The following is a 27,669-nucleotide window of genomic DNA, read 5'->3' on the forward strand; positions in this document are numbered from 1 at the left end:
CAGACCCAGACATGGCTCCACCCTGTCTACCCCACACTGTATTCATTGCATGCTAGGAAAGGTGGATTCAGGGAGCCAAAAGAGCAAGCTGAACCTGGGAAGATATAATATTTTGACTTGTGGGGTGACATACCCAGAGGCTTGAAGGAAGATTGCTAGTTAGTAATAGCCCGAAGCCAGGACAGATTTGGAGAATTCCCTTCAGGAAGGACAAGACAGAATCTTGACATGGTATATGCTGCATCCTGACACCATCCCATAGAGAGAGTGCTGCCTAGGGACCTGCCTTGAGAACCCCTCCCATTACTAGCCAAGACAAGGCACCTTCTACAGCCTGATGATAGCCACGGAGGGACTGGATCATGCCGTCCTTGTTAGTCTTACCTTTTGTCCCCACAATCGCATTTGATACCTCAGAAAGTGGTGGAGGAGCTTCCTCATGCTTCTCATTGTTTCTCCTAATGCTTCCTGCAGTAGGACTCTGGCAGCTTTGGAGTACAAGATACAACTGAACATGATGTATCTGCTGTATCTCCTGTGCCCTTCCTGCAAGTTCCTTGTGCCATCAGCGCTCTGAGGCAGTGGTGCATGCTCTACCTTCTCCTGTGCAAGTCTGCAACTGGAATGGCAGAGTTTTGCACATGTACATGTACACACACACACAGAGCAGAGGTGGAGAAGTTATTTCTCCCAGGTACTCTTAAATGTAAATTTCCTGCTTTGGGAGAAAAACAGCAAACCTGAATAATCACTCAATTAGACAGTTGTAGTCTCCTACTTTTAATAAGATGCCAAGCACAGCCTAAGCCTTTCAGAAACTAACTGTTCAGCCAGAATTTTCTTCATTCTCCATGTGGTGGCAGTTGGCAGGGGTGACAGGACTGATGGACAGACACTGCAGTGGATGTGTCTGTCCCTGTTCCTGTGAAGACAACAAAGGACAAAAAAATACAAAACTGTTTTCCTGAGGTAATAAAGCTGGGACTTTAATAATTGACTTTAACTGGGAACCTAGAAACTCAGAGGCCTTTTTTGCACCTCATGACCAAACAGTACTGTCAGGCCAACAAATACAGGGCTCTCTTCACCCAAAGGGAACAAGCTCCCTGGGGAAGTGGTCACAGCACCAAGCCTGCCAGAGTTCAAGAAGCATTTGGACAATGCTCTCAGACACATGGTGTGATTCTTGGGGCTACCCTGTAGAGCAGCAGGAGTTGGACTCAATGATCCTTGTGAGTCCCTTCCAACTCAGGATATTATATGATTCTAAGATTTCCCTCTCACTCTATCCATACAAAGCCTATGGCAAAATCTCCAGTAAGAGTGTGAGACTTGTGACAGGCATCCCAAGACAGGGCTGTGTGCCTCCCTACAGGTGATTCATGAATCAGGTAGCTTTCTCCATCTTGTGGGCTTGGACATGAAAGCACACAGGTGCAAAGTTTAGAGCAAGACACTAGTCAAGTTCAAGCTTTGCCTTTGCCCAGCCTGGAAGGAGGACAGGCAGGTGTCCATTTCCTAGTGTGGATCAGAAGCCAGGCTGAGACAATGAAAGGCTTTGCACTGAAATGGAATGACGCTCTGCAGTAAAGGTGAACATGGCATGTTGTGTGCACAGGGCTGAAGGGATGGGAAACTGCAGGGAAAGTACCAGCAAAAGGAACTGTGTTGACTTCAAGTATACTTGATGCAAAATGCGAGAACTGGTGATAGCACTTGTGACAGGCAGCCCTTGTTTTCTGTAACATACCTCTAACTCTGTCAGGAGTGGGCACATCAAATCTTCTACTTCATTTTTCTCTTTCCCTCAGTTTAACCACTGGGATACAGAAACTCACGCTTACTTGGCATTGCCAATCACTTCCTACCCTTAAGCTGCAGTCTGGCAAATTTCTTGACCAAGGGCCTTTGCCTGTGTCTCCCTCCCTTCCATATTCTTCAGGAACATGCCTGTGATAACAAAAGAGGTGTTGGGCCCTCACCTCATTCGCAAGGGGCACTGTAGCTCGTCACTGCAGTTTCTTCTGGAAGACAAGGAAAAAAGGGTTTGTGAGATACATTTGCCAAAAACTTACTAAAGCAACCCAGCATTGTGCCATTGTTCCTAGGAGAGGTGTTCCCTCAGCTTACAGGCTATGACTCCCCTCTGCTGTGACACCACAGCAGAAACCACTGGTATGTGCCCACGACTTTGTGCAGCTAGTCCAGATTCACCCAAGTCATGGGGCTTGCGATCTTTTGAGGCTATAAGTCCCAAAGAGCTCCACTGCAGTTATGAATTCCTCACTTTCTGAAGGAATGGCAATCCCTGACACATTTCTAGCTTTTCCTCCCACTAAGGACCCCACAGAATAGAGGACAAGTTGGGTTTGGTGTCATTGTTCTAAGGGGACCCTTATTCTTCTGAGTCATCCCCTCACTATGGTCCCTCTACCCTTGCTGCCTCCCACAAAATGAGTGTTCAAAAGCATGTCTCCTTGCTCCACACTTGTTGGGAGAGCTAGACCCTGAGTGATTCTACAGCTGACTTCAGGCTTGCAAGTTCTGGGGCCAGAGAGAGAAGGATCTACCATTTTGAAGACCAACAGGGTAAGTTCATCCCTAGAGAGCTTCTAAGGGGCAGTTAGATAGATAGCCATGGCAGGGATGGTATTATCTTAGACTTGACAAATTCAGAAAACTTCTTTCCAGTGGTACATTTGGGAGGTTTCTGTAGTACAGCATCTGAGCTCACCTGGCATGTAGTAATCGTAGACCTTGATATTAGCTGGCTTACGATCCTTCACTTGCATGTCCTGCTCCACTAGGAAAGTGTAGGTTTGAGGCTGTCTAGTCAGCTAAGACCAAGAAACACAAGGATTAAAGCCAGAACCAAATTCTTTTAAGACAGTCCCTTCCACCTGCTTGCACTCAGACTCCATGGAGACCTCACCACTGTAACGGGTCTGTTCTACTTTCTAGTCCATCTCAGAAATACCTTTAACCTCCTGTTCTGTGACTAACTCTTTTTTTTGGTCATCAAATTTAACTCAGCTCATGAGAAACATCGAACCTACAGAGTCAGGATGCATTAGGCACCTGAATATCCTACTAGTGTTCCCAGCGAATCCCGTCTTCCCACCCATGTGTGCTTTTGAGCTCCTTCATGCATCTTGCCTCAGTGTCTACTTCCTTATACACAGTCCCATAACATCAGCTCTTATTTTCCAGTTTCACACAACCCTTATTATTAAGCAAATACAAGTGTGGATGAACATCTGTTGGATGGTAGTAGTTACACGACCTGCTGTTGATTGGGTTGCACCTTGTGCTACCTGGCAGCCTGAGCTGAAATATTTCTCTATACTGCCTTTCTGCTCTGTGCTGTAGATGCAATGAAAGCAGCATCTCTGTAAGCCTAATGCATCCACATGGCAATATCCTGCTTCCTCTGAGGCCAGCTTAGTTCAGTTTACTGGGAGAAACTGGGAATAAAGAATCACAGAAATGTAGAAGTACTCCTTGGAAATTCTAAAGTATTAAATACACACCAGGTCTTGTTTCTGGTGCTGTTCAGGTATACATGTAGCTAGAGAAAGGCTGGAGTGGTTGTTAATCTGTTGATTAATGAGGCTGTGGAGTGAGCACTGCTGTTCACACAACCATCTGGTTTAATTTTGAGTGATCTTGGCAAAATCCATGAGCAATCTTGCACATTCCCTACTGGGTCCAGGTTGCTAAGAGCTTTCTAAGAATTCAGGCTTGCTTGAATTTACTAGATGGATCCTACTACTTCTCCCAAATCCTGATCAGGCACTATATATGGACTTTCAACAGCCTCTGAATGGTGCCAACAGATGTAGGCTTAACATCAGTTAGCCTCATTTCACTCAAGTGGTCCTGTTAAGTGGCTCTACAGCTGAACTGCTGCAGACCGACACAACACACTTCTTCAGATCAGCAAATGTGGCTGGTATGCAGGAACAACAGCACTGGATACTTAAAATACTAATGAAATGAATATACAAGAGTAAGCTAAAAGCTGTCTGTTAGTCCACAGCCCTTTTAATGATGATGTTAGCCAAAATTACTCACTTCCTCTAGGTAGAGAACGACTTGGTCAGCTTCACTTTCAACTTTCTTTACTGAAGGCATTTTCTTTAGCTGAAAACAGGGGAATAACGTGAAGAAGGATTTAACAAAAAGCACAAGTAATTCAGGGATATTTGTCCTTGTGAGACTGTGGGCAAAATATTCATATGGCCAAGGAAGCCCTTGAAGTAGGGGTGCAGCCTGGAAGAGACTTTGAGTGTAGGGATTTCTAAGGAAGAAAATAACCATGTTTCTCTGCCCACAGGACTGATCACAGTTCTGCATACAATCCTGCATGATGGACATCCATCACTGTTCCCATCCCAGCTGGACACAAATTCGCAGTCTCACCTCTTCCAGTGAACCTGCCACGGGGCTGTATCCAGACAGCAGCTCCACTTGGATCAGGACCATGTTGGTGGACACACGGTTCCCTGTGTAGCTGCAGCAGGAACCCAGGGGACAGCACTAATGTTACTTTCTGAGCCATGATCTCTAGAGACTCCAGCCCAGCTTTCCTACTCAGGTGGAAGAATCTGCCTTTCTTTTCAGTGTCTCTCCTGTAAGCATACCTGTTTCTGTACTGCAATAAATCTTTATGCTTCCCCTGATCTCTCTTTTAATTGTGCTGAGCCAAGGAGAATAAGTTCCTTGGAAGCCTTCTGGTGTTACCTTCTCTAGGCATGGCAGGGAATATCACATCCTACAGCTGTTCTCTTGGCAGTTCCGTCCCAAGACAGACAGGAGTATAGCAGAGGAGAGTGGTGTGACAGTCGGACAGGAGCAGAGGAGGGAAGACTTAGGAATATATGTCAGTCCCACAGGACCTTCACATCACTAGTGTTTTGAGACCTAATTCTAGAAGACAATGAGACCCATAGACCTTGGGAAACTTGTGGTGACTAGCATGGTAACAAGGCAGGACTGTAGCCCCAGCCATTCCTCTGGGGGCTTGTACTTTTCTCCCAGCTGAGGAGAGCTCAGCTGAATGAGTGGGGACATCTTAGCACTTGGACCTCATGAGTGAAGGGGAACCTTGCCATCAAGAGATTGGTGTGGTGCCAGAAGCCTCTTAACACAGGGGAGGAAAGGGGCAACTGAGTGTCTCCTACCGAGCACGAACGGTGACAGGGAACTGGGTGGCGTTGGGTGTGGTGCACTCTGTCTGCACGGACAGGGCAAAGGTGGCATCGCTCCTCGGTGGAGGCATGTGGTACTGCAGAACGGCCTGCCAGAACAGAAAGAAGAAAGATGGCACAGAATAGCAGGGTTTTTTGCTGAAGAGTATCCTTGGCTGTTGTTTGCTGTCTTGCACTGGTGTAAGAGAAAACTATGCAGCAGAAGCAGAGGTTCTGCTAGTAGTGCACTGCTCCTGGTGGACTTTTTGGAGGAGAGGGTGGAGATAATTCAGATTTCATTTGGGGAGTTGCTCTTCCCTTCCTGTTGGATCACAGCAACTCCCACCAGCCTTGAAGCCCAGATTCTTGCAAGTTACTGCAGCAGTTTATTTTCAGTGTTGGCTAAGTAGCAAGGTAAGACATCTGCTGGCTTTCAAGGCTTTTCCCCAGACTTTTTCTTCCTTGCTGGATTTACCTGCAAGAAGAGACACCCACGGCCCTGCACATGCACGGTATAATCTTGGGGGATGGCTGGCAGCTCCACTGTTTGCAGCAGGAGGCGATTGCTATTGTCTACTCGGAAGTTTTGGTTGAACTCCTTAGAAGTGAGAGAAACCTGGAGATCAGGGCCATCCTTCCTGAAGATTTTGGTTGCATACAGGGCTAGGGCTTCCAGAGCAACCACCGTGTCCTGAGAAAAGAGATGAACATTGGGAACATTAGGATTCCTGCTTCCTATGCATGCCCAGTCCTTAGCCTTTCTCTTACTCATATTGCATCTACAGCGCAATAATGGTTGAGCTTTTAGCATAGGGTTATCTCAAAGGAATACAAATATTCACCTTTTCCCAAATCCCGGGAGCTCTAAATCCATACATCCTTTTTTTTATTTATTCTTTTTCTTTTTTACTATGTGCTCTTAGAACCCGTTGCTCTCAAAAAGCATCATCATCTCTGGTGTTGATGGTAATCAAGGGGATTACCTGGGTTGAAGCAAAGCCTCCATATGGGTTTTGCTGCTTGATGAGCCAAGACACAATCTGGGATGCCTTTCTACTTTCATCTGCTGACAAACTTGACTTTGTAAGGTGAGCCTTGAGGATACTAGATGTCAATTCCACATCAACAGATGGAGCTCGATACCAAGACAGGGAATCTTCTTCCTGTTTGGACTGTTGACTCCAGAATATTTGGTCATCTAGAGGTGGAGTGGGAACACTTATGAGTGTGCAGCTGTACCTAATAACCTTGGAGTTCTACTTAGCCCCTGTATTTAGGTACTGAGTGACCATGTATGTTGGACCAGATATTGGTGCATATCTCCCTATTAGCCCCCCCCTGCTTTTCCCAGTTAAAAAAAACCCCTAGCCCTGCAGGCTCTACAACATCCATGAAACTACCCTGGTTTGGATGACTGGGAGGCCAGGAGTGTGAGACCATCCATAGAGACAATCTATCTCACAATGTGGATATAACCTGTGACAGTTCAAGCCTTGGACTCCCCACAAAGCTCTGGAATTGGCCCCCACTCCTGCCCTCCAATCCCTTGATTGCTCAACCCGGGTGTCTCCTCACAATTCTGCCAGTGTCCTCCCTCCTGCCCCACAGCCTTTGGTACCTGATATTATGGCAGCCTTATCCAATCTTTTGAGGATTTTCTGCCTGAGGGCCTTATCACCTGCTACTGCAAAGGCATTTGCAGCTAGTGCCAGGCTGTAGAGGTTGGAACTGCCAGTATCAGCATTGACCAAGTCCTTTATACAGTTCAAAGCTTTCCACACAACTGGGTCCTAGGATAGAATTGAAAGCACACACATTACTGGCAGGGTGTTTGGGAAGGGAATGCAGCTTTGATGTGTGCAGAGGAGGGTGGAACCAGGGACAGGATACATGGGTAGAAAACTGGTAACATACTCCCATGTGCACAAAGGCAGAGCACCCATGCACTGCCTGCCGAGGGGCTGCACACACGCCCGTCCCTGCTGCCCATACTCACGGAGCGTGGCATCCCGGAGTGTAGGAGAGCTGTGACAATCACAGAGCTCAGCCCCAGCCCTTCCTCCACTGCACCCTGCAGACACCACAAAACAGAGAAGAGGGGGGCTGCTGTGAGAAGGGAGAGGGAAAAGTTTTCCCATACCTTCTCTTCCCCTAACAAAAGCCAGCACAGGCAAAAGTGCTGGTCTTATTTCTTCTGCTAAGGAAGTGCAGGGCTGGTATCTACCCTCTGTTGGACGCATTCCCCTTTCCCCTCCCCTGCATAAAATCTGCAGTAGCAGATTTCAGTGCCAGGGAAATGCGATGTTCCCACAACCCCTCTGCAAGGTGGCATGTGTTAGCATTTGAGAAGGAGGTAGAGTAGGGCACTGGTTCAGTTCCCATGTACATGTCATCTAAGGCAAATCTCCATCATTTGTAACTTGAAAAAGTACCACCATGACTAAGCAACCACGAATGTCACCCAAGGGTGACCTTGGGCACATCAGAGATTTCCTCCTGCAGTAGAGTTTGTTTGTTCTTGTCACCAAACTGGGCCAGAAAGTGAAGAAGCTCTGAGGTATCTAATGAACCTTCAGGACATGTCATACCATCAGGCCATTGTTGAAGAGTTTCCCCACACTCTTGAAGCAGCCGGATGGAGTCTGACTTTTAATCAGGGCACTGGCAGCATCCTTTATATTTTGTTCATCTATGTGGATGAAGGCCTGGGCTTGGCTAAAGGTCTTCAGGACAAGGGCAGTAAGCCTAGAGCCAAGGAACGAAGAAGAAAACAGAACTGAACCAGTCATTGATGCCCATCTCCAGTAGGAGACAGGAGTCTCTGTGTCTTCTACTATGTCATCCCTGTAGAAATACCAGCAGGCCAGAGTCTCTGTGCAGATGGAGAACTGCAAGCAATGCACATGAGTTAGATGCTCTTGAAGCTCAAGCTCAGATCCATTTGCAGCAAGAGAGAAAAACTTCAGTTCATCAGAGGGAAGCACAGTTCAGTGCTTCCCTCAGAGCTCTGTCAATTCCAGGTGCATGGTTGCCTCCAAGAGCTCACATTTAGTGAGCTCATTCAGACCCATTTCAAATCTTGTTTGAGCACAAAGCACTCTGAAAAACCTGAAAAGAAGGTGCATTTGCAGACAAGTTTTCAGAATCAGCCTCATTTGGGGTGCTCAAGCACAAACAATCCAACAGGAGTACTTCAAGTTAATTCATTTGCACAATTCCCTTCCAAAATGTCTCAGGAGCAACTTATCTTCAAAACTACACACCTTCAGAATTCCTCAGTTTCCCCAGACCAAAATCCAAACCAGCTTGAGCCCGACCAGGTCAAGCTGTTGTTCCTCACTTATGTCTGGATACTTCTGCTTACCAAGTGTTTCCTGGCTCACTTCCTTCCCCAAAGGCACTGTATGAGCCGTCTGTGTGCTTGTACAGGAGTTGCCGCTGATATCCTGCGGGAAGAGGCTGGGGGTAGTGAAGATGCTCTGTGTATGTCATGTTCTCAGGGGGACAACCTGCCCTACCAATCCTGCTGATCATTATAGAGAGCATTACCTCTGAGGAACTGAGAGAGGGGAGCTGTGTACCACTTGTTCTGCTGAGACACAGCAGCCTGATTTACACTGCTGCAACTACCACGGTGTCAGGCAAGTGAGGTGCACAAATCCTGTTCAGCACCAAGCCTCTGCTGAGATTTCTACTGCAAAACTAATGTAGTGGACATCACCAGCTTAATGAGCAGAAATCCACTCACCACTTTCCAGATAGCCAATTGCCTTCTGTTTGATTTCTGGAGTCAGTTGTCCTGTTTCTTCAAGGTATTGTGTGATATAGACATTTGGGGCAAAATGAACCATGTTCTGCTCACCACAGCCACTGGACATCTGGAGGAGCTCATCTATGTTGTCCAGTGCTGTCCCCAAAATGTCACCTGTAAGACAGAACCACAGCTTTGGGAGCTATACGTATTCTTGCCTGTAAAACAATTCTGGTCTCACTGATTCTCTAGATAACCTGCTAAGACTGGTCTCAGTTCAACTCTTCTCACATGATGTTAATGTCTATAGACTGTAGGAACAGTGATATGGTACTTGTCTATCTTTCCCCTGACTTGGTGAAATTATCTGTCCGTCCAGTGCCACTTACATAAGAGAGATGAGATACTTCTCTAGAAGACAGTATCACACCTCGCTGTACTTATTTCCTCTTATTACTCTGTTTGCTAAAGCAGACACACTGGCACCAGAAGAGAAGTGTCATGCAGGGAAAAATATTACTTTCCAAGACACCCCTAAAACTCACCTAAGAAAGAGATGTGGGCTCTCTCTGACCCAAGGACAATGTTCTCTGGCATCGTGAAAGTGATTGTCTCTGAAGCTGAAGTTTCTGCAAATGTCAAAAACATTAGGACAACAATGGGCTCAGGGGAGATGGCAGAGTCACAGGCATTCCCCGGGAGATGGTGTAAATAAGGCTGGGATCACCTCAACAGTTGGTGAAATCAGCATCCAGAAGAGAGGATGACACAGATATCAGGCCACCCACTGATAAGGGACTGTGATGTGGTTAGATTGTGGCTTGGTGCTGCCAGAAGTTTTTACTACTGGGTAGGGCTGAATGGCTATGCCTACCCATAAAAGCTCCAAAATCCTGACTTTCTGTACCCTATATACCTCCTGGTAGTCCTAGAGTTGTTCAGACACCACATTACTTCTGTCTGATCTCCTTGTTCTGTGCACATGTAGAGCCCCAGTGGTAAGGTGGTCCCTGGAGTCTCTGCACCTACCTTCAGGGCATAGGTGTGAGGTGTGGGTCTTTTCCTCCAACTGCCCCTCTGCCTGGTGGAGAAAAGGTTGGTCAGCTTAGAAGGGAGAGCAGTAAAATGAGAAAGCAGCTGCACATCACCCCACCTTCCTGCACCTTTCCTGCCCTCTTTTCCATCCTCATGGGCCATGGCAAAGGGCCTCACACAAACAACAGGGATATGCATGCCAACAGTGAAGTGTTACTGAGAAGCAGGTTTCTAAGCTGCTACATGACCTTTGACTCCACCACCCTGCTAGCAAGCAGTTTTGACATTTTTGTTCCATTGAGTGGAGGAGCTCATGCTCCAATCCAACATACCCTTACAATCACTCCTTGACCAACCTCCTTGAGAAACATGCCTACTTACCCAGCTGACTCTTCCTTCCCAGAGCCACCCACCAGGCTGTTTTGAGCCTGACCCAGTTCCAACCTCGCCAGAACTCTGAAGCGTAGTCTGACCTTCACCAGCAGGTGTTTAACCACTGTGTCCTTCCCTCCAGACTCTGGCACAACAGCTGTACTCTCAGTGCAAACATCGTCCTGCTCCATCGCCTCAGCAGTGACAATGAAATTCACCTTCCCTAAAAAACAAAACACCGAGGCCAGCTGGCACATTCATGCCTGTGCTTTAGTTAGCTCAGCCTAAGGCTGCTCACTCATGCTTCCCATAGTAGGCTAGTCTCCCTTCCAGCCCAGCTCTAGTTTCCCCAGGTAGCTCTGCCACTGCCTCCCACTGCTGCCACTCCCTTGTCCCCTTACCTAATTTTGTGGCCTTCACATCCCAGAAAAATGCTTTTGCTGATTCAGGACACAGACAAATAGTGAACCTGACATTTGCATGCACAAATTCAAAATCCCTGGAGTCCATTAGGCTAAGCTGAAGCTAGAGGTGAAACAGAAAGGAATTCAGGTTACAGAGCTGGTGCTGTGTTTTTCCTTTCAGCTCCTTGTTCCAAATGACAGTCAATCCCAGAACCCAAGGATGAATATGATGTTGCAATATTTGTGGGACACCAACAGTGTTCCATGGATATTGCAGTCATGTAGGGCTCATCTTTTGGGGAGGGATAAACTGGTCAGAGATGCCTCTGTGTGGAGCTTTTATTGAATATCTTCTTTGGTGCCTGAGGAGGCAGCTCCTTATCTCGGTCTCAATCAGCGAAGTAGTTACCACACATCCCTCTGCCCAAAAACCATCCTGGAGGGAGCCACTCACCGCCATGCACTGCTTCAGGTAGCTGAAGACTTTGACTTTCAGGGGAAATGACTCTCCCCGGAAAACAGAATATGGCAAAATGGGTTCCACGAAGAAGGGCTTGAAGCTCTGCAGGCTGGTGGTCTCTGAGATTCCCAACCCATGGCTCTCTGAGGTGCAGAAGGTCATGGCTCTCCAGTCTGTGATACTGTCAGGTACTGTTACAGCTAGCTCAGCAGCCCCTGAGTCACTGAGGAGAAAACAGAGTGGAAGGGGCTGTCCCCACCCCTGGAAAGATTTCTCTTGGTAAGACAAATGCAGAAATTCAGACTATGAAATGGAAATGGGTGTGAAGGTGTGGGGATTGCTTGGAAGTAGGACCGAGGTATGGGAAGGATAGCAAATAGGTGGGCAAGGAAGGACTGAGAGGAAAATGCAACTCAAGATTTGCTTCTGAGCAGCATTGCACCTGAAATTCTTATTTTGTGTGGGCACACAGGGCTCCCAGGGGTCCATGTTTTACACCCAGTCTGTGCCACCGAGTACTGTATGACACTTCCACCACGCTACCACCCAAACTCCTAACCACAGCTCAGCAGTCAACATTGTGAGTGTCACTCACAGATCTGCATACACAAAACAGAAGATGGTTCCTGCCCTGAAAGATCATAATCCAGCCAAATGAGACAGAGAGGCAGAGATCCATTTTTACGGGCAGAGAACATGAGCACATGGGAGAATTAAGAAAGATGAGGTGTGTGAATAAGAGAAGAACAGTGGATGCTGCTAAACTTGACTTTAGCAAGGCCTCTGACACAGAGTCCTGTAGTATCCTTGTAGTCACATAGGTGCAGACTGGACAAGTGGATGGTAAGGTAAGGAGAAAATTCACTGGACCACTGTGGACAAAGGATGGTTATTGGTGACATGAAGTCCAGCCAGGGTCTGTTTACCCATGGCATCCCTCAGGGACCAACATTTGAGGCAATACCACTTAATGGCTTTATTGATGACCTGAGTAATAGGAGAGAGGATATCCTTAGCAAGATTGGCAGACTAATCTTACTATGTATTAGCAGATTATACCTTGCTAGGGAGGGGTTCCTATTATCAGGAGGGATATCTGGAGGGAAAGGCTGTTATTAAGAGGAACCTTGAGAAGATGTAAAAATGGGTAAATTCTGTATCTGGGATAGAATAATACCATACAACAGCACAGGCTACACAATCACTTGCTAGCAAACAACTTTACAGAAAAAAGGTGCAGGGTCCTGGTGGATAACAAGCTGAGCATGAGACATCTCATGTGCCCTTACAACAATGGAGACCATTACTTCTGGACTGTGGGTTAAGAAAAGATATTTTCCCCCTGTATTCCTCCATTTGGGACCAAATCTGGATTACCGTGTCCCATTTTTGCCCTCCAGTATAAGAAAGACACTGACATAATTGAATGCATCCAGTGGAGGACTACCAAGGTGGTCAGAGAGCTGGGATATTTGATGTACAAGGAATGGCTGAAGGAACTGGGGTTTTTAAACTTTGGAGGGGAAGCCTAAGGGGAGATATTTCAGCTTTCTAAAGCTACCTATTGGGAAGGTGTAGAGACATTGGAACCTGTCTATTCTGAGGTGTATATTGATAGGATAAAAAGGTAACAGACACAAATTGTAACATGGGAAATTCTGACCTAAGATAAGTTAAAAAAATACCATGAGTATGGTCCAAAACTGAAACAGATGTGCAGACAGTTAGTGCAATCTCCATCCTTGGAGATACAGAGTACTTAACTACAACTTGATCTAACTGGACCTGCCTTGTGGAGGATGTTGAGCTACAGACTTTTGGAGGCCTTTTCCATCCCATAAGAGTGTGTGATGTTAAATTCCTAGGAGCATTTGGAAAATCTCATCAGAGACAGGAACTGAACCAAAACCCCATTGTCCTTATCCACTTCTTCACATCTCCCTTTTCTTTCTTCTGCACAGAAGGCAATAATGCCCTGGCTCTGCTCCTGCCCATTCCCTCTACTGTGGCTGGTAGAATCTGGATTCATGTGGGGTCTCAGACCATAATTACTCACTTGATGGGAACCAGAGTCCAGATGAACGTCTCTGGAAACCAGGTACGTACTGGCCCTGACTCGCTATCCAGGTCAGTGTGCTCTGACTCAGCATGTTCAACAGCATCATCTGTTTCTGGGTCCAAACTGTTCAAGACTGCCAGGTCATCATAAGCTATTGGGAATACAAGCATTTGTTCAAAAGGCAGAGCAGCTGTGAAATCAGGATAGAGTTCAGCTGGGAAAAGCTCAGTTGTCCATTCCTCCTACTCCCATCCCAATCCCACTTGTCCTCTTCAAAATGCCCTCATCCTACTTCACTATTTTGTTCCACAAGACAACCCAGGAGACCAAGTGGATTCCAATATGTGTGTGCTCCCCCAGGAGGCATTCTACCTGATCAGTTTTGCTCTCAGATTCTGCAGAAAAGCCTAGATACTGCCCAATGCCAATCTTGGCTGATTCCCTGATTTCCAGCAAGACCTTTCCTAGTCTTACAAACAGATTTTCCTTCCTGAGACAGCTGCCCCATTTCCACCCTTGAACCATGTCATCTTCCTGTCTGACAACAGAAACTTCCAAGCAGGTTCTTCTTTTGCAGCCACCTCTCTGCCCCTCCAGTGCAGTGGACACACACCCATGTGTGTGACTTTTCCCCTCTTCCTTTGTTGCACGTCTCCTGTGCAACCTCCCACTCATCTCTGGAAGGCATCCCCAGTTCCTAAGAACACTGCATGTTCAGCTGCCCATGTGCAGCCTGTATGTTACCCGTGATTTCCAAAGAAACAGGAAAAATCGAGATGTACACATGTAGTCGTAGTCGTAGTTGAAAGTGGTCTGGGTGTGGCACTCAACAGGAGATTTGATTTTAAGGTTGGTTAAAAATGTTAGACCTGAATTCTGGAGGAAAGAAAGGGAAGAAAAGAAGATATATTTATGTGGAGGGAATGGTGGGTCTGAGGGCCTGTCTCTACCCCTGCTTCCCAGCATATCAGCAACCCTGTGTCGTTGCACCTCAACCTGACTTGTGAATTTGTACAGGGAGAGAATTCAGAACCTCCCTGCTCCCAAAACCCAGTCCTGGTCCGTCATGTCACAGGATTGTGGGGGTGACCACTCGCATGTGTATGCCTGCACACAAAGTCATTATTTTGGCACCACAATTTGCTGCCCACCCTAACCCAGATTGTTCTTATCCTTCACCTGCTATTCCTTTCTACTATTCTTTCCCTCCTTTCCCCAGTTTCCCCTTTTCTTTCAGGTGATTTGCTTTTTCAACCTCCAGTTTTCTCTGACACAGGTTAACACTCCCCTCTCCTTTCAACCCCCAGAAAGTCTAGGGGTCTCAACCTTGGGACTAATGGGGAGCTGGGTTCTAGGAATTTACTTGACCAATGGGAATTTATCAAGCTGGGAGCAGAGAGTGTCAGAGATCTCCTAGTTCAGAAGCTTGGCAAATTCAATAACCTGAAGTTGCCAGCATTTACAGGAAAGACAATCTGTGAAGCTACCTAGTGCTGACCAGGGATACAAAAGGGCTCAGCTCTGATATCTCAGGGTTTCTGGAAATTACATTTACCTTCAGAAGTTCATAAACATCTGGTTGGGACACAGCATAGGAGTGTCTGCGGTACATGAATGGTGACATTGTTCCTGGTGGAAGGGTGGTCTGAGGAGAATCAATGGTTCCTGGGCTCTCATGGATAGTACAGTAGTCACTATAGAAGTCTGTGAGGGTGCTGGGGTGCTCCTGAGAATAGCTGAACATATTATACACCTGTAGACAGAGAATGAAAACAGTACAGTAAGAGGTGGGAAGATTTTAATTTCTATCCAGAGATTTTCTGTCACCTCAGAGGCAGAGCTCGAATCCTGCCTGCTGCAAAAACCCAGCCTCAAGGGTTTTTGATCTTCATGGAGAGCCTCCACAAATTTTAGATGCATAGCACCAGAGATGAACATGAACCTTTGTGGGGTATGGTTGCATAGCTGTGGCCACTTCTAGGTCATTAATTGTATCTGTGAACTCAATGCATACAGTGAGGACACCTTCCCCATCTGACTCATTAGACAGCTTCTTGTCTGACTGAAGGCACATCCTGGATCCACCAAGACAGTGTCAAGAGGCAATTCAAGTGTCCCTAGACCTAGGCATAAAGGAGAAATGGGGCCCTTCCACTGCTAAGACATCACTTAACGTTCAGTTTGTGAACGGAAGGACTGTGTATGAGAGCTGGAACAAAGACATAGAGCCTGTCACACATTTTTTTCAACATAACTCTTTTTTTCCAGAGCACTGTCATGAATTGGTTCAGGAGATGGATGTCTCGTCTTCTGTGTGCCACTGTGGCAAAGCACTCAAAGTGTAACAAGGATGTGACTTTGGGCTGTACTTGGCAATGACAGTGGGTTATTCTATTAGATCCTTCTGTAGAGACTGGAAATTTTGACTGGTATTTGATGTTGGTCTTCATTTTTTCTCATTAAGCCCTGGTCTGTTCCCATTCAAATACTTGTCGGTATATCCACTGTGCCTTACTAACCAGTTCCTGCTACCAGATAATCCAAAGATATCTCTCCAATATTAGCAAGGCTCAGCACTAGAGTGACTCACACTATCCCTGGATAGCTCAGCCTCTGGCCTCAGGAGAAGGACACTTTGGTCTACAGCACGGATGCTACATAGAGAGCCTGGTGCAGCCTGCAAATGGAGACGGACAGATGATCCTGGAAGAGCCACTGTGTCTGAGAAGCCAAGCTTCACCTGAAACAGCAGAAGAAAGAGGGACTAAAGACATTGACAGACAAAAAAAAAGGAAAGACTCTGGCTACTGGATTCTGCTGGACATCTATTGCCAATTTGCAGTCAATTAGCTCCCCTCCAGCCTACCTGCCCCTTTATGGTTTGTGCACTACTTACATGGTTCCTGAAGCAGCTGGAGACTTTGAGACGGAAGGTGTCGGCTGCCACTTGTCCCTCAGGGAAAGCAATGTAAACAAAGAGAGTAGCCATGGGTGAAATGAGATCAATGGGCAGAGTGACATTGAAAGACCCACTATGCTGACCTGAAGGAAGAAGGAAAAACTGGAAAGTATAGGAAGAAGCAAGGCAGTCTGCAATTCAAGGATTACAACAGCAACACCCTCTTACTCTGTAATACTTCTGCATGGTTTCTTTGAAAAAAACTATTCTGCCTTGCTTCTGGGGAGGCCACTGCTAGACAGTCATAGCCACATATATATATTTGCCTTTTTATAGCAGAGGCCTTATATCATGAGGGATCTTGGCAACAGTGAACAACTTTCCACTTGAGTCCAGAAAAAAGATTCCATAAATTACTTCTGATAATCTCCTGCTTGGCAGATAAACTCTGACAATTTCATCATTTGAATTTCATCATTTGATCAGAAAAAAAAAAAGGGAAATTAAAAGACAGAAGAGACCACATATTTGACATTTCCTCTAGATTTTTTTGTGCCAGCTATGTGGTTTCCTGGTGGTCTCAAAATTCTTTTCTATCCTTCTTCATTTAGGATGGAAGAACTTTCCTTCTGGGGCTTTAGTCTGTTCCTGGTATTTAGATGCTCTTACCTAATGGAGGATCAAGAAGTACTGTTGTTTGGCCATGATGCACAAGGGATCCTCTGGCCAAAACCTAAAGGGTAATGAACAGAACAAGGGATTGAGAGTGCCTCTGCTCTATGTTCCTGGGCCAGCAAAGGGCCCTGTGCTGACACAGACCCATTTCAAAGCTGACCTCATTGCTGGTGCTGCCCCGCACTCACCAGGTGGTAGAAGTGTGCTTTGGCAGCCCCGTCCCCCAGCTCTGTGGCCAGTATGTGATAATGCACAGTGACCTGCTGCACATCCCCGCAGGGCAGCATTGCCTGCACTGGCTGGATCCTCACAGAGCTGCGGCTGGAAGAGTAGAAGGCCCTCAGTGTGAGGGATGCAGTGCCATAAGACACCCTCACATTTCGACTGCTTAAGTCCTCCGGCTGGGTCTTTGCCTGTGGCACAGAAAAAGTGTCTGAAGATTTCTTGCATCTCTCCCCATGCCAAAACCAAGACTGGTTGGAGAGTAAACCTCGAACTCTCCCAGGGGTGAGGTGTCCCCACCTAAGCCAAGTTCAGTAAGCCTTTCTGTGAAGCTTGGCATTGCCTGCTCTACCACACTCTGTGATAACTCGTGCCTAAACAGGGACAGGGAGCTGTTATAATACTAGAGCTTTGGCTGAAGTCTGAACTTCTGCAATGCTGCTGCTACCATGGGAGCAAGCCAGATCACTAGACTGTGTAGAGTGGCTTATTAGTGCCTGGATCAAACCACTGAACCCTTTGCTTCTGTCTGGTACTTGTGGGTAAATTATCAGCATGGATCTGCCCTGATAATGTATTTCACTGTTCAGTGCTGTTCCACTCACACACTGCATTTCTTTCAGCACTTCCCCTGATCTATAGGGTAGACGTGGCAGGGGACAACTGAAGATCAATAGCCTTGCTCAACTTTGACCTATGACCTATTTGTACTGAGACTATAATATTAACATCTTGTGGACTTACAGAAAGGTCAAGATCCATCATCTAAGATACCTCTGATAATAACAGAGACAGGGTTTGCCTTAAAGTGCTTTGACCTCAAAGTTAGGTATTAGGTACTAGGTATTAGAAACCTAGTCCTACAACCAGACAAGAGAGCCTTCCTTGTTCATGGGAAAGCAGAAGCAAATTTTTCTCTGTCAATTCCCTGTCAATGACATCCCTAATCTAGCTCCTTATGTTCTGGTTACTTGCTTAGCTCCAGATTGGTTTGCAGCAACTGCTTCCTAACTAGCCTTCCTTCTTTTTCCCTTAAGTTTTCTAGCTCTTATATCCCAGGTTTTTCCTAACTTTTATGCTATGAGGAAACATAATGCAAACTCGTCACTGACACTTTCTTCTGCACATGTATTTTCAGACTGTTCTTCCCTAGCTTTTTTCCTATGTTCCTGTTCCATACCACGTGGAAGTTCTTGCTTTACTCTCTGTCCCTGCCCAGTCCCACTACATCCTTTCCACCTCAGACAGAGGTGCTGTGTAGGTAGAACTCAGTCACAACTTCGTGGAGTCTTTGTCCACTGCCAGGGACTGCTCACGGACTGCTGAAGCTCTAGGGGCCAGAAATGTGGCTCTGATATGAACAATTCCTCTTGCCCTAGATCTGTTATTTCATTGTTCCATGCTTCCATCTCCCTGTCTTGGCCAAGACAATGACACAGACTATAGGTCTGAGGGATGTATTGCTTACTGCTAACCAAATCCAGTGTAATTATTGGGCCTAACCTGTAGTATAACTTTACTGCTGTTGTCCCATGCTGTTGTTTCTAAGATGAAAGAGGCCATCCCAGTGTCATCTGTGAAGTAGGTCTTGGTCTGCTTCCCACTACCGTAGGACACTGTAAGAATCACCTTCTTGTTCTTCAGGTGCATCCCATTGGCACTTTTGAGTTCCAGCTGTAATGATGCAGAAACAGTCAGTTCCCCTCTCTGCAAAGGGACTCTCAATGTAAACTTTAACTTCTCCAACCCCTCTCCCCCCACTTATGCAGCAGTTCTCTCATCTGTCAAAGCTACAGATCCTGTGGCCACACCTCTGCATAACCTCTTGGGAGATACGTCAAAGTAGAGACTGGGACAGAGGATTTTGCTAGCAGCTTTGGGCAGCTCAGATACTTTTGTGTCTGCCACCTGGTTAGGCCCAGGTGCTGGGCTTTCCGTATTTCTTTCCTTTTCACTTACATTTCCATAGTAGGGAACTCCTTGCTGATAGTAGTAGCTTGTCTCCCAGAACTGGAGACTTGTGATATCAAAAGTGACCTTGCAGCTTTTAGTGGTGTTGAACTCCACCCCTAGGAAAGACAGGAGGTACATGAAGGTGAGTATCATGTGTCTGACCTGCCAGAATGACAGCAGTCTACCAGGAGGTCTCTGTCAGACAGTTCTCACATGCCCTTCCCCCTTTGTTAAAGATGGTCCTACTCCTAGCTGTCCTCTTCCATTCTCTTTCCCTTCTCACAGCAGTCACTAGAAGGCAATGTTTTTCCTTGCCCTCACCATGTTAGTTAGCAGTCTGCTTTTGGCGGGGGGCTGCAAAACATTTTCTTGCAAGGAAGGCTCTGTAAAATTTTGTGAGAGAGGGAACTTTATAGGAAACCTTATTTCCCTATCTGGAACATGGAGGTAAATCTAATGAGGAGCTAACAACAGGACACAATCAGGGCCTTGGTTAGCCCTAGTTGCTCTAACTCCTCATTCCAACGGACTGTCCTAAAGATTTAAGACAAGATAAAGGTTTAAGAACAAGAGAACCTGGCCTGGCCCACCTCCACACACATTTATAATGTGATGAGAAGACAAGAAAAAGCAGCTCTTGCCCATCTCTGTTAAACCAAGGTGACTGCCAGAGGTGGATTGCCCACAGCAGCTTGTGGAGGAGTAAGCACACTGGTAAAGCCCATCCTGAAACAGGGGGAACTCACATATCCTATGTGAGTCAGACCTGGGTGTTATGATACACAAAAACACAGATGTTGTTATGGTGCTCCCAGAGAAGACACAGCCCTCCAAACATTTGACCTCAAGGGAGCCAGTGCAGAAAGTTCCAGTGGTCTAATGGGAAGACACAAGGATCCGTAAGGTTCTTACAGATAAAAACCCAAAGACAAGCATGTTGTATGAGAGTAAAGTAAAAGATTTTCCATGAAGTGTAGGATCAGTTTTTGCTACCTGTTCCACTTTCTTTCAGAAAAGCCACAGCTTCCAGGTTGAAATCATACTTGTCACCATGCTTCCGATGGTAATTTTTAATATTCACTTCAGTGGCAAAGCAGCCATCCTCATTTGTCTGGAAATATGAAATTGTATTTGTTAACCAATCATGAATGCACTAATCCCTTCTGCAGTGCAGATCAAACCCAAAGCCTAGAAGTCTAAAACTGCACGACTAAGACACTTCAGTTAAAGGAGCAATTCCCATACTGGCATGAAACATCCCTTTTCTGTGGAATAGTCACTAATGGGAGATGCTGTTTCATACATCTCTCGGCTTTACATGCTCACTCATGCACCAGTAGCAAACATGAGTTGTCAGTTCTCCCTGACAACACAATTTCTTCTGCTAGGGCAGGATTTATCTTTAAGATATGTCCTTTAAGATATTGGTTTCTTAAAAATATGTAAACAAATATAGGTGCATTCATTCAACCATAGACATGAATGAGTAAAGTCTGTGATGAAGTGCAATTGCTTGCTTAGATACAAGTGGTAATTTCTGAGTCTCCTAAGCACTTGTTTCTGGGAAACAGCACATAGGTGTTTACACCAGATTAAAAAGTGGTGCTAAAATACATCCCGTGGAAGTGATGTGAACAGTGTTTGTATTTTTTATTGCCCTGTTGCAATACCTGTTTTGTAGGAAAGCCTGCAAGTTAGCTTGCCTACAGATGCTTCTTCCTTTGAAAGCATCTAAGTGCAGTCAGAGAAATCACTGAGAAGGGCTAAGATTGCAAGACTGTGGAGTTAAGGACATAACAGTCATTCATCCCCAAGCAAAGGGCAACCTGCTTCAATAGCCAGTCTACTGCACTCCATCCTTTAGTATTCCCTCTCTTTGCCCTTGTTCTTCTCTTTTGCAAGAGGAGTATCCCGTGTGCTCACCTTGCCGGTGTAATCTTTACAAATACTGCGCTTGGCTTTGGAAGACTTTCGATTATAGTGGATATGTTTACGGCACACCACAGCCTTCACATTACCCTGGACTGGTTTCCCATATGTGTACCTGGCAAACAGAGCATAGAGGACTTATATACAGAAACACTGGCTCAAGAGTGAATAACACCAGCTTTAGCCTGTGGTTTGCAGCTATACAGCCCAGAAACCTGCAGTATCTTCACGGTTCATGAGCTCAGCAGAGGCCAGGAAGTAAAAATTACTTCATCAGATTGAGACAGAAGGCAGTGGTGGGTGAGTTCTCTCCAAGTCAACTCTAGTCCCACCAGGCAGGGCTAAGGGACTTTGTGTTGGCCATGAGTCATTATTCCTACAACACTGTCATAAATACAGCAGTTACTGTTTTATAGGGCACATGACACACTGAGGGAATCCACTGCCACACTTTCAAACTCACAGAGAAAGAACTAAGGAGAGAGAATATGGAGGACGGTGAGAGTCCAGGAGAATTACTTAGTGAAGGATACCAGGGTGCCAAACTTTGGGATGGGGATAGGGTTGTCAGAGACCATTTTGAGTTCACTTAATGATGGCTGTGCAGTTCCCAAACCAGTAAGAATGCATCTTCTACCATGATAAATCAGCTCACATTCCACAGATGTGGAGACGGAAGTTTTCCTCCAGGATGGTAACCACCTGAGGCATCTGGATGGAGACGCTGAACTTGGGCAGCACTGTGTGGAAGCAAGAGAAATATAATTCAGTGAGAATTTGTTCCAATCCTTCCTAAGTGGTTGTTCACAGAAAAGAAATCTCTCATTCCCTGACTACCAGCACAGGGCGTGGTAGGAATGTACCAGCAGCCCTGCTGGGAGAATGTGATGGGAGTAGACAGCCTTAGTCTCCTCCCCAGAGCACAGCTGTGGGACACTGCCTCTGTCCATCCTCAGGACATGGGGGAGCAGAAAGCCAGCGGACCTGAATGAAAGTGATTACAGTTACTGGCAGGCAGTTACACATCTCAGGTGATAGTACAACTGGCACAGCTATTCACAGCTGCATGACCTATTCAATTCTGTGTGAGAGAGTGGGGCTGGAGGCAATATACATTTCTCTGCTGCCATTAGCTTTCTGAGACTCTTACCATACTCCTCTACCCTGAAGGTACGTGTGCGGTCAGGTATTTTGATGGTGTACTCTCCAACAGGTGCTTCTGCAGCCAGAGGGAAGGACAGATCCACAATACCTCCCACAGGTGTAACATTCTGCCACTGTGCAATTCGGTTGCCTTTGGGGTCCTGCACAGGTAGTAGTAGAGACCAGTTAATTGACAGTGCAAAAAGACTCTTTTGCAGGAAGTCCAATCTGCCAGAGTATGGTCTGACCACGTATTCTCTTGTCCTGAGAGCCCAGGTCTATGACACAGCTACAGTGCTCAGGTGAGTCCAAACTTGATGAGGAAAGGACTTTTCTCCCTGTCTCACTGAAGAAGTCAATGGCACTGCCATCTCATTGACTGCTGGAAAACTGTGCTTTACTGCCTGTGGGTCTAACTAAGAAATAGAGGTGGTCCTTCTTAGAGACCTCTGTGGTGATCTGAGCTGACACAGCTCCCAGGTCACTGCGGAGACACATGCTGCCTTAGACATGACCTACTCGGGAGTGATTTCTGGAGAGTCTGATGTCTTAAATCCCCAGGGAATTCTGGGTAAATGAGGCCAGGACTTCATGCAGGGGACCATTGAAGCCCAGTCATGAAGGACAGTGTCTCCCATTGCTGCTTCTTGGGAGGGCAAGATGCAGAACTCTGGATGCAGTCACACTGCCCAGCCAGTAAACACTTAATGATGAGTTGATGGGTACTTCATATGGAACAAGTGGGAACTGCTGTTTGAAAAGGTGAAGCTGGATCAGAGTGCTATGTTTGTATAAAGTGGCATAAAGTATTGCATGGGTATCTCAGAGAGCATGCGTTTATTTATTCCTTGCTTGCTGGGTATGGCATGCAAATGTATATCAGCTACTGCCAATTGCTAATTGGAACTGTGACCTCTCAGCATGGGTATCACAAACTTTCAGATGTCTTTCCTCAACTCAGGTGATTGCACTAAACTAACTGATTTTAAGAACAACAGCCTGAAAGCGGCTTTAGGAAGTTTTTCTAGCTAGGCAGTCACAACACTAACTGGTCAATCTTTTGTTTTCTGTACATCTCCTTAAAGAAACTTCAGGATTTTCACAAGTTTTCATAGGATAGAGGGACTAAAAGTCCTATGACTACTCTAGAAAGGTTTGCTGGAATGGTTTTCAATGGTACCCATCATTTATGCAGGGAGCCCTGTGTGATTGGTGTCATGACGTTGCACTGACAAACTTCTGTGGTCACTGAAGGAGGGAAGGGCAAGAAGTCAACGACTGTTCCCATTCATTCTGAGGTAACTGACTTTATGCAATCATATTTCCCCACCATCATCTCCAAACCTGTGCCTTCCCCAAGATGAGAAGAGTTCACCAATTTCAATAAAGTAGGTGTTTTACCTTCAGTTCCACCAGACGCTGCTGTGGGAAGGAAAAAAACAATTACTGGTTGGATGCTTCCAGGTGAATTACCATCCACATCCCTAGTATTTTTTATCCCCCAACCATCTCTCAGTCTTCCCCAAGCAATTCCCAGGGACTGCCCATAACTCAACATCATGAGCAGCTCCTGCATTGCAGGTGGTGCTCAACGCTGTTTGTAAGCACCAAAAGCAACACTGAGACTAGCTGTCCACAGCTGGATCACCTAGCTGGGCCAAGCACTGATCCAGAGGTCATGGAGGCTGCCCACAGCATTTTCAGACTTAGTAAGGTATCTTCCCTCTTGACTTACCATGTCACTGCTGGCAATAAAGTTCTGATCCAAGGTTACAATCCGCAACTTGACTATAAAGCAAAAGAAAAACAGGACTGGCTGAAATGAAATCAAGTTTCTTAATAATAAATAACAAGAATGGATGGCTAAGAAAGATGTGCTCATGTGCTTCACTGAAAGGATGTGGGCAACAGCTAGAGTAATCCACTCCTGGGCCTATGTCCAAAGTCCTGCTAGGAGCTTGGCAGGCTGCTAGAAAAAAAATTGTTAGAAGATGGGGTGTGGGGTTTTCTGGGAAGAATGGCTGTGCTGGTGAGAAACAGCATTTTTCTGGACAGTGGACCTGTGGTGGGCCTCTAAGTCTTGCCTGCAGTGAGGTTCATCCTACTGGAAAGGGTGAAGAGGCATGGGGCAAACAGCTGTACCCTGCGTTGATCTGAGCTGTGCTAGGGCAGTGGTGGTGCCTGTAGTACTGTGATCCTCATCTGAGGAAGTCTGTGGGAAAGAGAGGGATTTAGGGGCCTGACAGACTATCGTGGCTTTGACTGGAGCAATCATGAATAATATAACACAGTGGCATCTGACCCTTTTCTCACACATCAGTGAACACACACATGCCCTGTTCACACTAGCATGCTGTCTGCATGTGGCTAGTACTGGAGAAAACATATGCCATGCTGACATAGGAGAGAAGTATTCGGAAATCCCGCAAAGCCAAGAAGGGAAATGAAGCCTCTGACCCATTTCCCTTAAGAAGCAGGCCCTGTTCTAAGCACTAGAAGGTAACCCATATTTTGTGTCCTGAGGACTCTTCTTTCTCTCATAAGACATGGCATTCTGTCCATACCAATCTGTCCAGGTTTGTACACAGGTTTGTCTGTCTGGATAAAAGTCTTCTTGTCTGCATGCCTGATTAGGACTTTTTGCTTCTTCTGAAACTCTGAGTTGGCTTCCAGGACTGTGATAGCAATAAAAGCCACTTCATCAGGATTTCCAACAGGAGGAGGGACCTGCAGGTATAGTTATAACCATCATTCAGGGTGGATCCCATTCATTGATCCCAAGGTTTCTGGAATAATGATTATGATACTACTTTTGTATAGCTCCAATTCTTCTTCCCTTAAAGACCCCATAGAACATTTCAAAATCGTTTTTAGGAAAGTAAAATATTAGTGGAGCTACACAGCAGGATGGACACTGGCAGACCCGTACAGCTGAAGCGGAAGGTTCACAGGCCAGTTAAGATATCCTCATGGGAATACACAATTTGCCTTTCTGCCCAGCAAGAGCAGAACTGATGCAATCTCCACCCTACTGACAACCATTGAAAATATATTACTCACCTGGAACCTTGTGCAGTGAAAGAAGGTGAGCTGAGAGATGGACTGAGTGATCAGAGTCTCATTCCCAGCTCTGCTTTGCAGGGTTACTGACACGTGGATCGGGACTTCTTGCTTTCTGCTGAGCTGGAGACACACTGTCTCTGAGAAGGGGTAGTAGAGCTGTGATGGTATTGCCACGGCATAGTTTCTATTTAAAAAAAGAAAAAAACCAAAAAGGCAGGTAAAACTGATTTTCTTGAGAGGACAGGTCTTGACCACAGGATTTAGGTACTTAGGAAGTACTTCTGGTTTCTTCATTCTGCTGTCACAGTGCCAATGAGACACCATCATAGGTACTGCAGACATTATTATTGAGTCTGCACTATATGCTGCACGCCCATATAAAAAGATGAAGTCACTGCTTCTCAAACTGAAAGTGAAAATAAGGTGAAGGGAGCTCCCCATGTCACAAAAGTGATCAGCAGCAGAGCTTGGCTACCATGATAATACCAAGAAGCTGTTCATACTGTTTGTTTTCATCTTTCATTTCACTGCAGGAACTAGAACCAAGGAGAAGCCAACATTCAAGCAGGTTTCAAAACTCTTATCACTAACTCCTCCCACATACTGACTCTGGACAGGTTCAGCCAGCACCATGTTTTGCAGCAATAGGAGGGCAGGACCTGGAAAGATCGGAAGAGCAGAAGGCAGGGAGATGACCTGCTGGCAGTTCTGAGCTGGAGCTCAGCACCCTGGCAAGAGGGAGTCAAAGTCCTGCTGGCCAGAAGCCTTGAGTGCTTTCACACTTGACTGCTGCCAAGCTGCCTTGAGCGGCTTGTCTGCTGCTAATATTCAGGGATCTGGTAACATGTGCCAACAACATTTTGATTTTCCTACTTAAACTGACTCATGGCGCCTCCCCCTGCCACTTGGGCCAAAGGATGGGATGAACACTAAGGACTCACTGCTTGAACCTCCCATACTTCCCTTGCTCCTAATGACCTTACTCTGGAACATTTTTTTACAGCCCTTTGACAATTCATCCCTTGCCCTTGCCTTATGAGCTATAGAAGTACAAGACAGCATCTCAGAGGCTTTCATTCAAGGATTCCAAGATCCAGGCTGGATTCCTTTCTTATGAATCTACAAAAATATTGGTATACAGGTGAGACAGCAGAGAGTCTGTTGAAACAAGTGGTATTTCCATAAAGCAAAGATTCATGCTGAAGGTAGCAATGGCAAACAGGTAGCAGTAATTAAAGCACATAATCTGTGTGGGAACTGTGTCAGCCTATGGAACATGTCTAGAGGAAGATGCTATACTCCTGCTGGAAAAGTCTTTTAAAACCAGACTTGTGCGTGCCACACCACACACAGCAGGAGGGAACCCAGCTACAACCCAGTGACTTAAATTTCACTGTAATATCTACTGTTCAAGCACAGTCATGCTTCTGTTTGCACTTGAGCCATGGTTGCAAAAGCAAAGGCCTTCCAAAAGCAAGAACAAGTTCTCAAGCCAGGATATCAGAGCAGTACCTGCTGGAACAGGAGCTGCATTCCTGACGGAGTATATGAAGAGAAGCAGTGCTGAGAATTGTCCTTGACAGAGGTCTGAGAAAAGGCATGGTGGGAGCAGATGGGCAGCCAAGCCTGAACGAACACACTGCTTTACAAAGAGCATCCCTGAAGTATTAAATGGTGATCTATGACTCTTGGGAGAAAAGCTTAGCCCAAAAGGAAACATATTCTGAAACAGAGTAGGAGACATGAGATATTGGCATGAACACATGCAGAAAGCTGGCAGAGTTTCTCTGCCTGAGTCTTTGCTGAAATACATGGTCTACATCAAAGGCAGAGAGCCGAGTGGTAAGGGGAGTGTGGGGAAGAGGGCACACGAAAACCAAATGAAACCTTTGGAACATGAGAAATTATACCTCTCTGGAAAAACACTCCTCACCTTAAGACTTCTGTCCTGTTTCTGTCATACTGCCACCCGCCCAGGACCCCCCACAGACCAGACTGTGTATTCAAAGCAGCTGAGGTTCTTACAGCATTGCAGGCATTCCAGCCGCCATAGGCAGGAGAAGGATGCTGCCCCACAGGAAAGCGATGATGCTCCACATAGTTGATTGCAAGTCAAATTCTTCCTCGGAAAGCTTAGCCTCTCCTCAGCACCCCCTTCGCTCCTGCTTCTGCTGTATTCCTTTTTCCTTCTCCCCCTCATCCAGAGCTGAAGGAGTATGCAGCTCCTGCCCTGACAGGGTGCTCGTTTCTCTCTTGGCTTCAAAACCAAGAAGGTGGAAATCATGCTACGCATGGCTGGGGCCAGGATGTGGGCGGGTGAAAGGGGTGGAGACAATTTTTGTTGCCTACAAACCAAAGGCACTTGCTTAGTGACTTTGTAAGGCTTGTTGATATTTCTCTGGGAGATGTCTTTTCTGCCTTATCCAGCACAGCTGATGGCAGCAGGAATACTTAGTTACTATATTTGGTATTGGGACTTCATTGGAAATATCCAGGGACTAATGAATTCTTCGTG

General features: G+C 46.2%; 2 protein-coding genes across 2 annotated transcripts in view; one reads left to right on the forward strand and one right to left on the reverse strand.

Annotated features, from left to right (window-relative positions):
* A2ML1 (alpha-2-macroglobulin like 1) overlaps positions 1–4,511 on the forward strand; it is a 28,623-nt gene extending 24,112 nt beyond the window's left edge. The window contains exon 37 of the mRNA XM_029964887.1: positions 4,337–4,511. The gene's annotated coding sequence lies outside the window, so the exon portion shown is untranslated. The remainder of the gene's footprint in view (positions 1–4,336) is intronic.
* On the reverse strand, positions 768–27,424 carry LOC103755231 (alpha-2-macroglobulin-like protein 1). The gene is made up of 36 exons (XM_018085596.2): positions 27,180–27,424; positions 25,152–25,338; positions 24,656–24,818; positions 23,827–23,879; positions 23,493–23,513; positions 22,099–22,252; positions 21,604–21,688; positions 20,943–21,063; positions 20,013–20,130; positions 19,026–19,135; positions 18,570–18,740; positions 17,033–17,257; positions 16,839–16,902; positions 16,167–16,312; positions 15,861–16,010; positions 14,826–15,023; positions 14,053–14,146; positions 13,268–13,421; positions 11,206–11,434; positions 10,749–10,872; positions 10,449–10,570; positions 9,970–10,021; positions 9,486–9,569; positions 8,938–9,114; positions 8,554–8,635; positions 7,778–7,934; positions 7,186–7,260; positions 6,808–6,979; positions 6,173–6,387; positions 5,665–5,880; positions 5,184–5,299; positions 4,423–4,513; positions 4,075–4,143; positions 2,735–2,837; positions 1,983–2,024; positions 768–922 (listed from the first exon to the last, which is right to left on the reverse strand). The coding sequence occupies exons 1-35, from the start codon at positions 27,251–27,253 to the stop codon at positions 1,984–1,986; spliced, it is 4,413 nt and encodes a 1,470-aa protein (XP_017941085.2). The 5' UTR covers positions 27,254–27,424; the 3' UTR covers positions 768–922; position 1,983.
* Positions 27,425–27,669: the final 245 nt, after the last annotated feature.

Source organism: Manacus vitellinus, unplaced genomic scaffold (assembly GCF_001715985.3).
Source record: "Manacus vitellinus isolate BGI_N305 unplaced genomic scaffold, ASM171598v3 scaffold_83_pilon, whole genome shotgun sequence".
In the NCBI taxonomy this organism is placed as follows: Eukaryota; Metazoa; Chordata; class Aves; order Passeriformes; family Pipridae; genus Manacus; species Manacus vitellinus.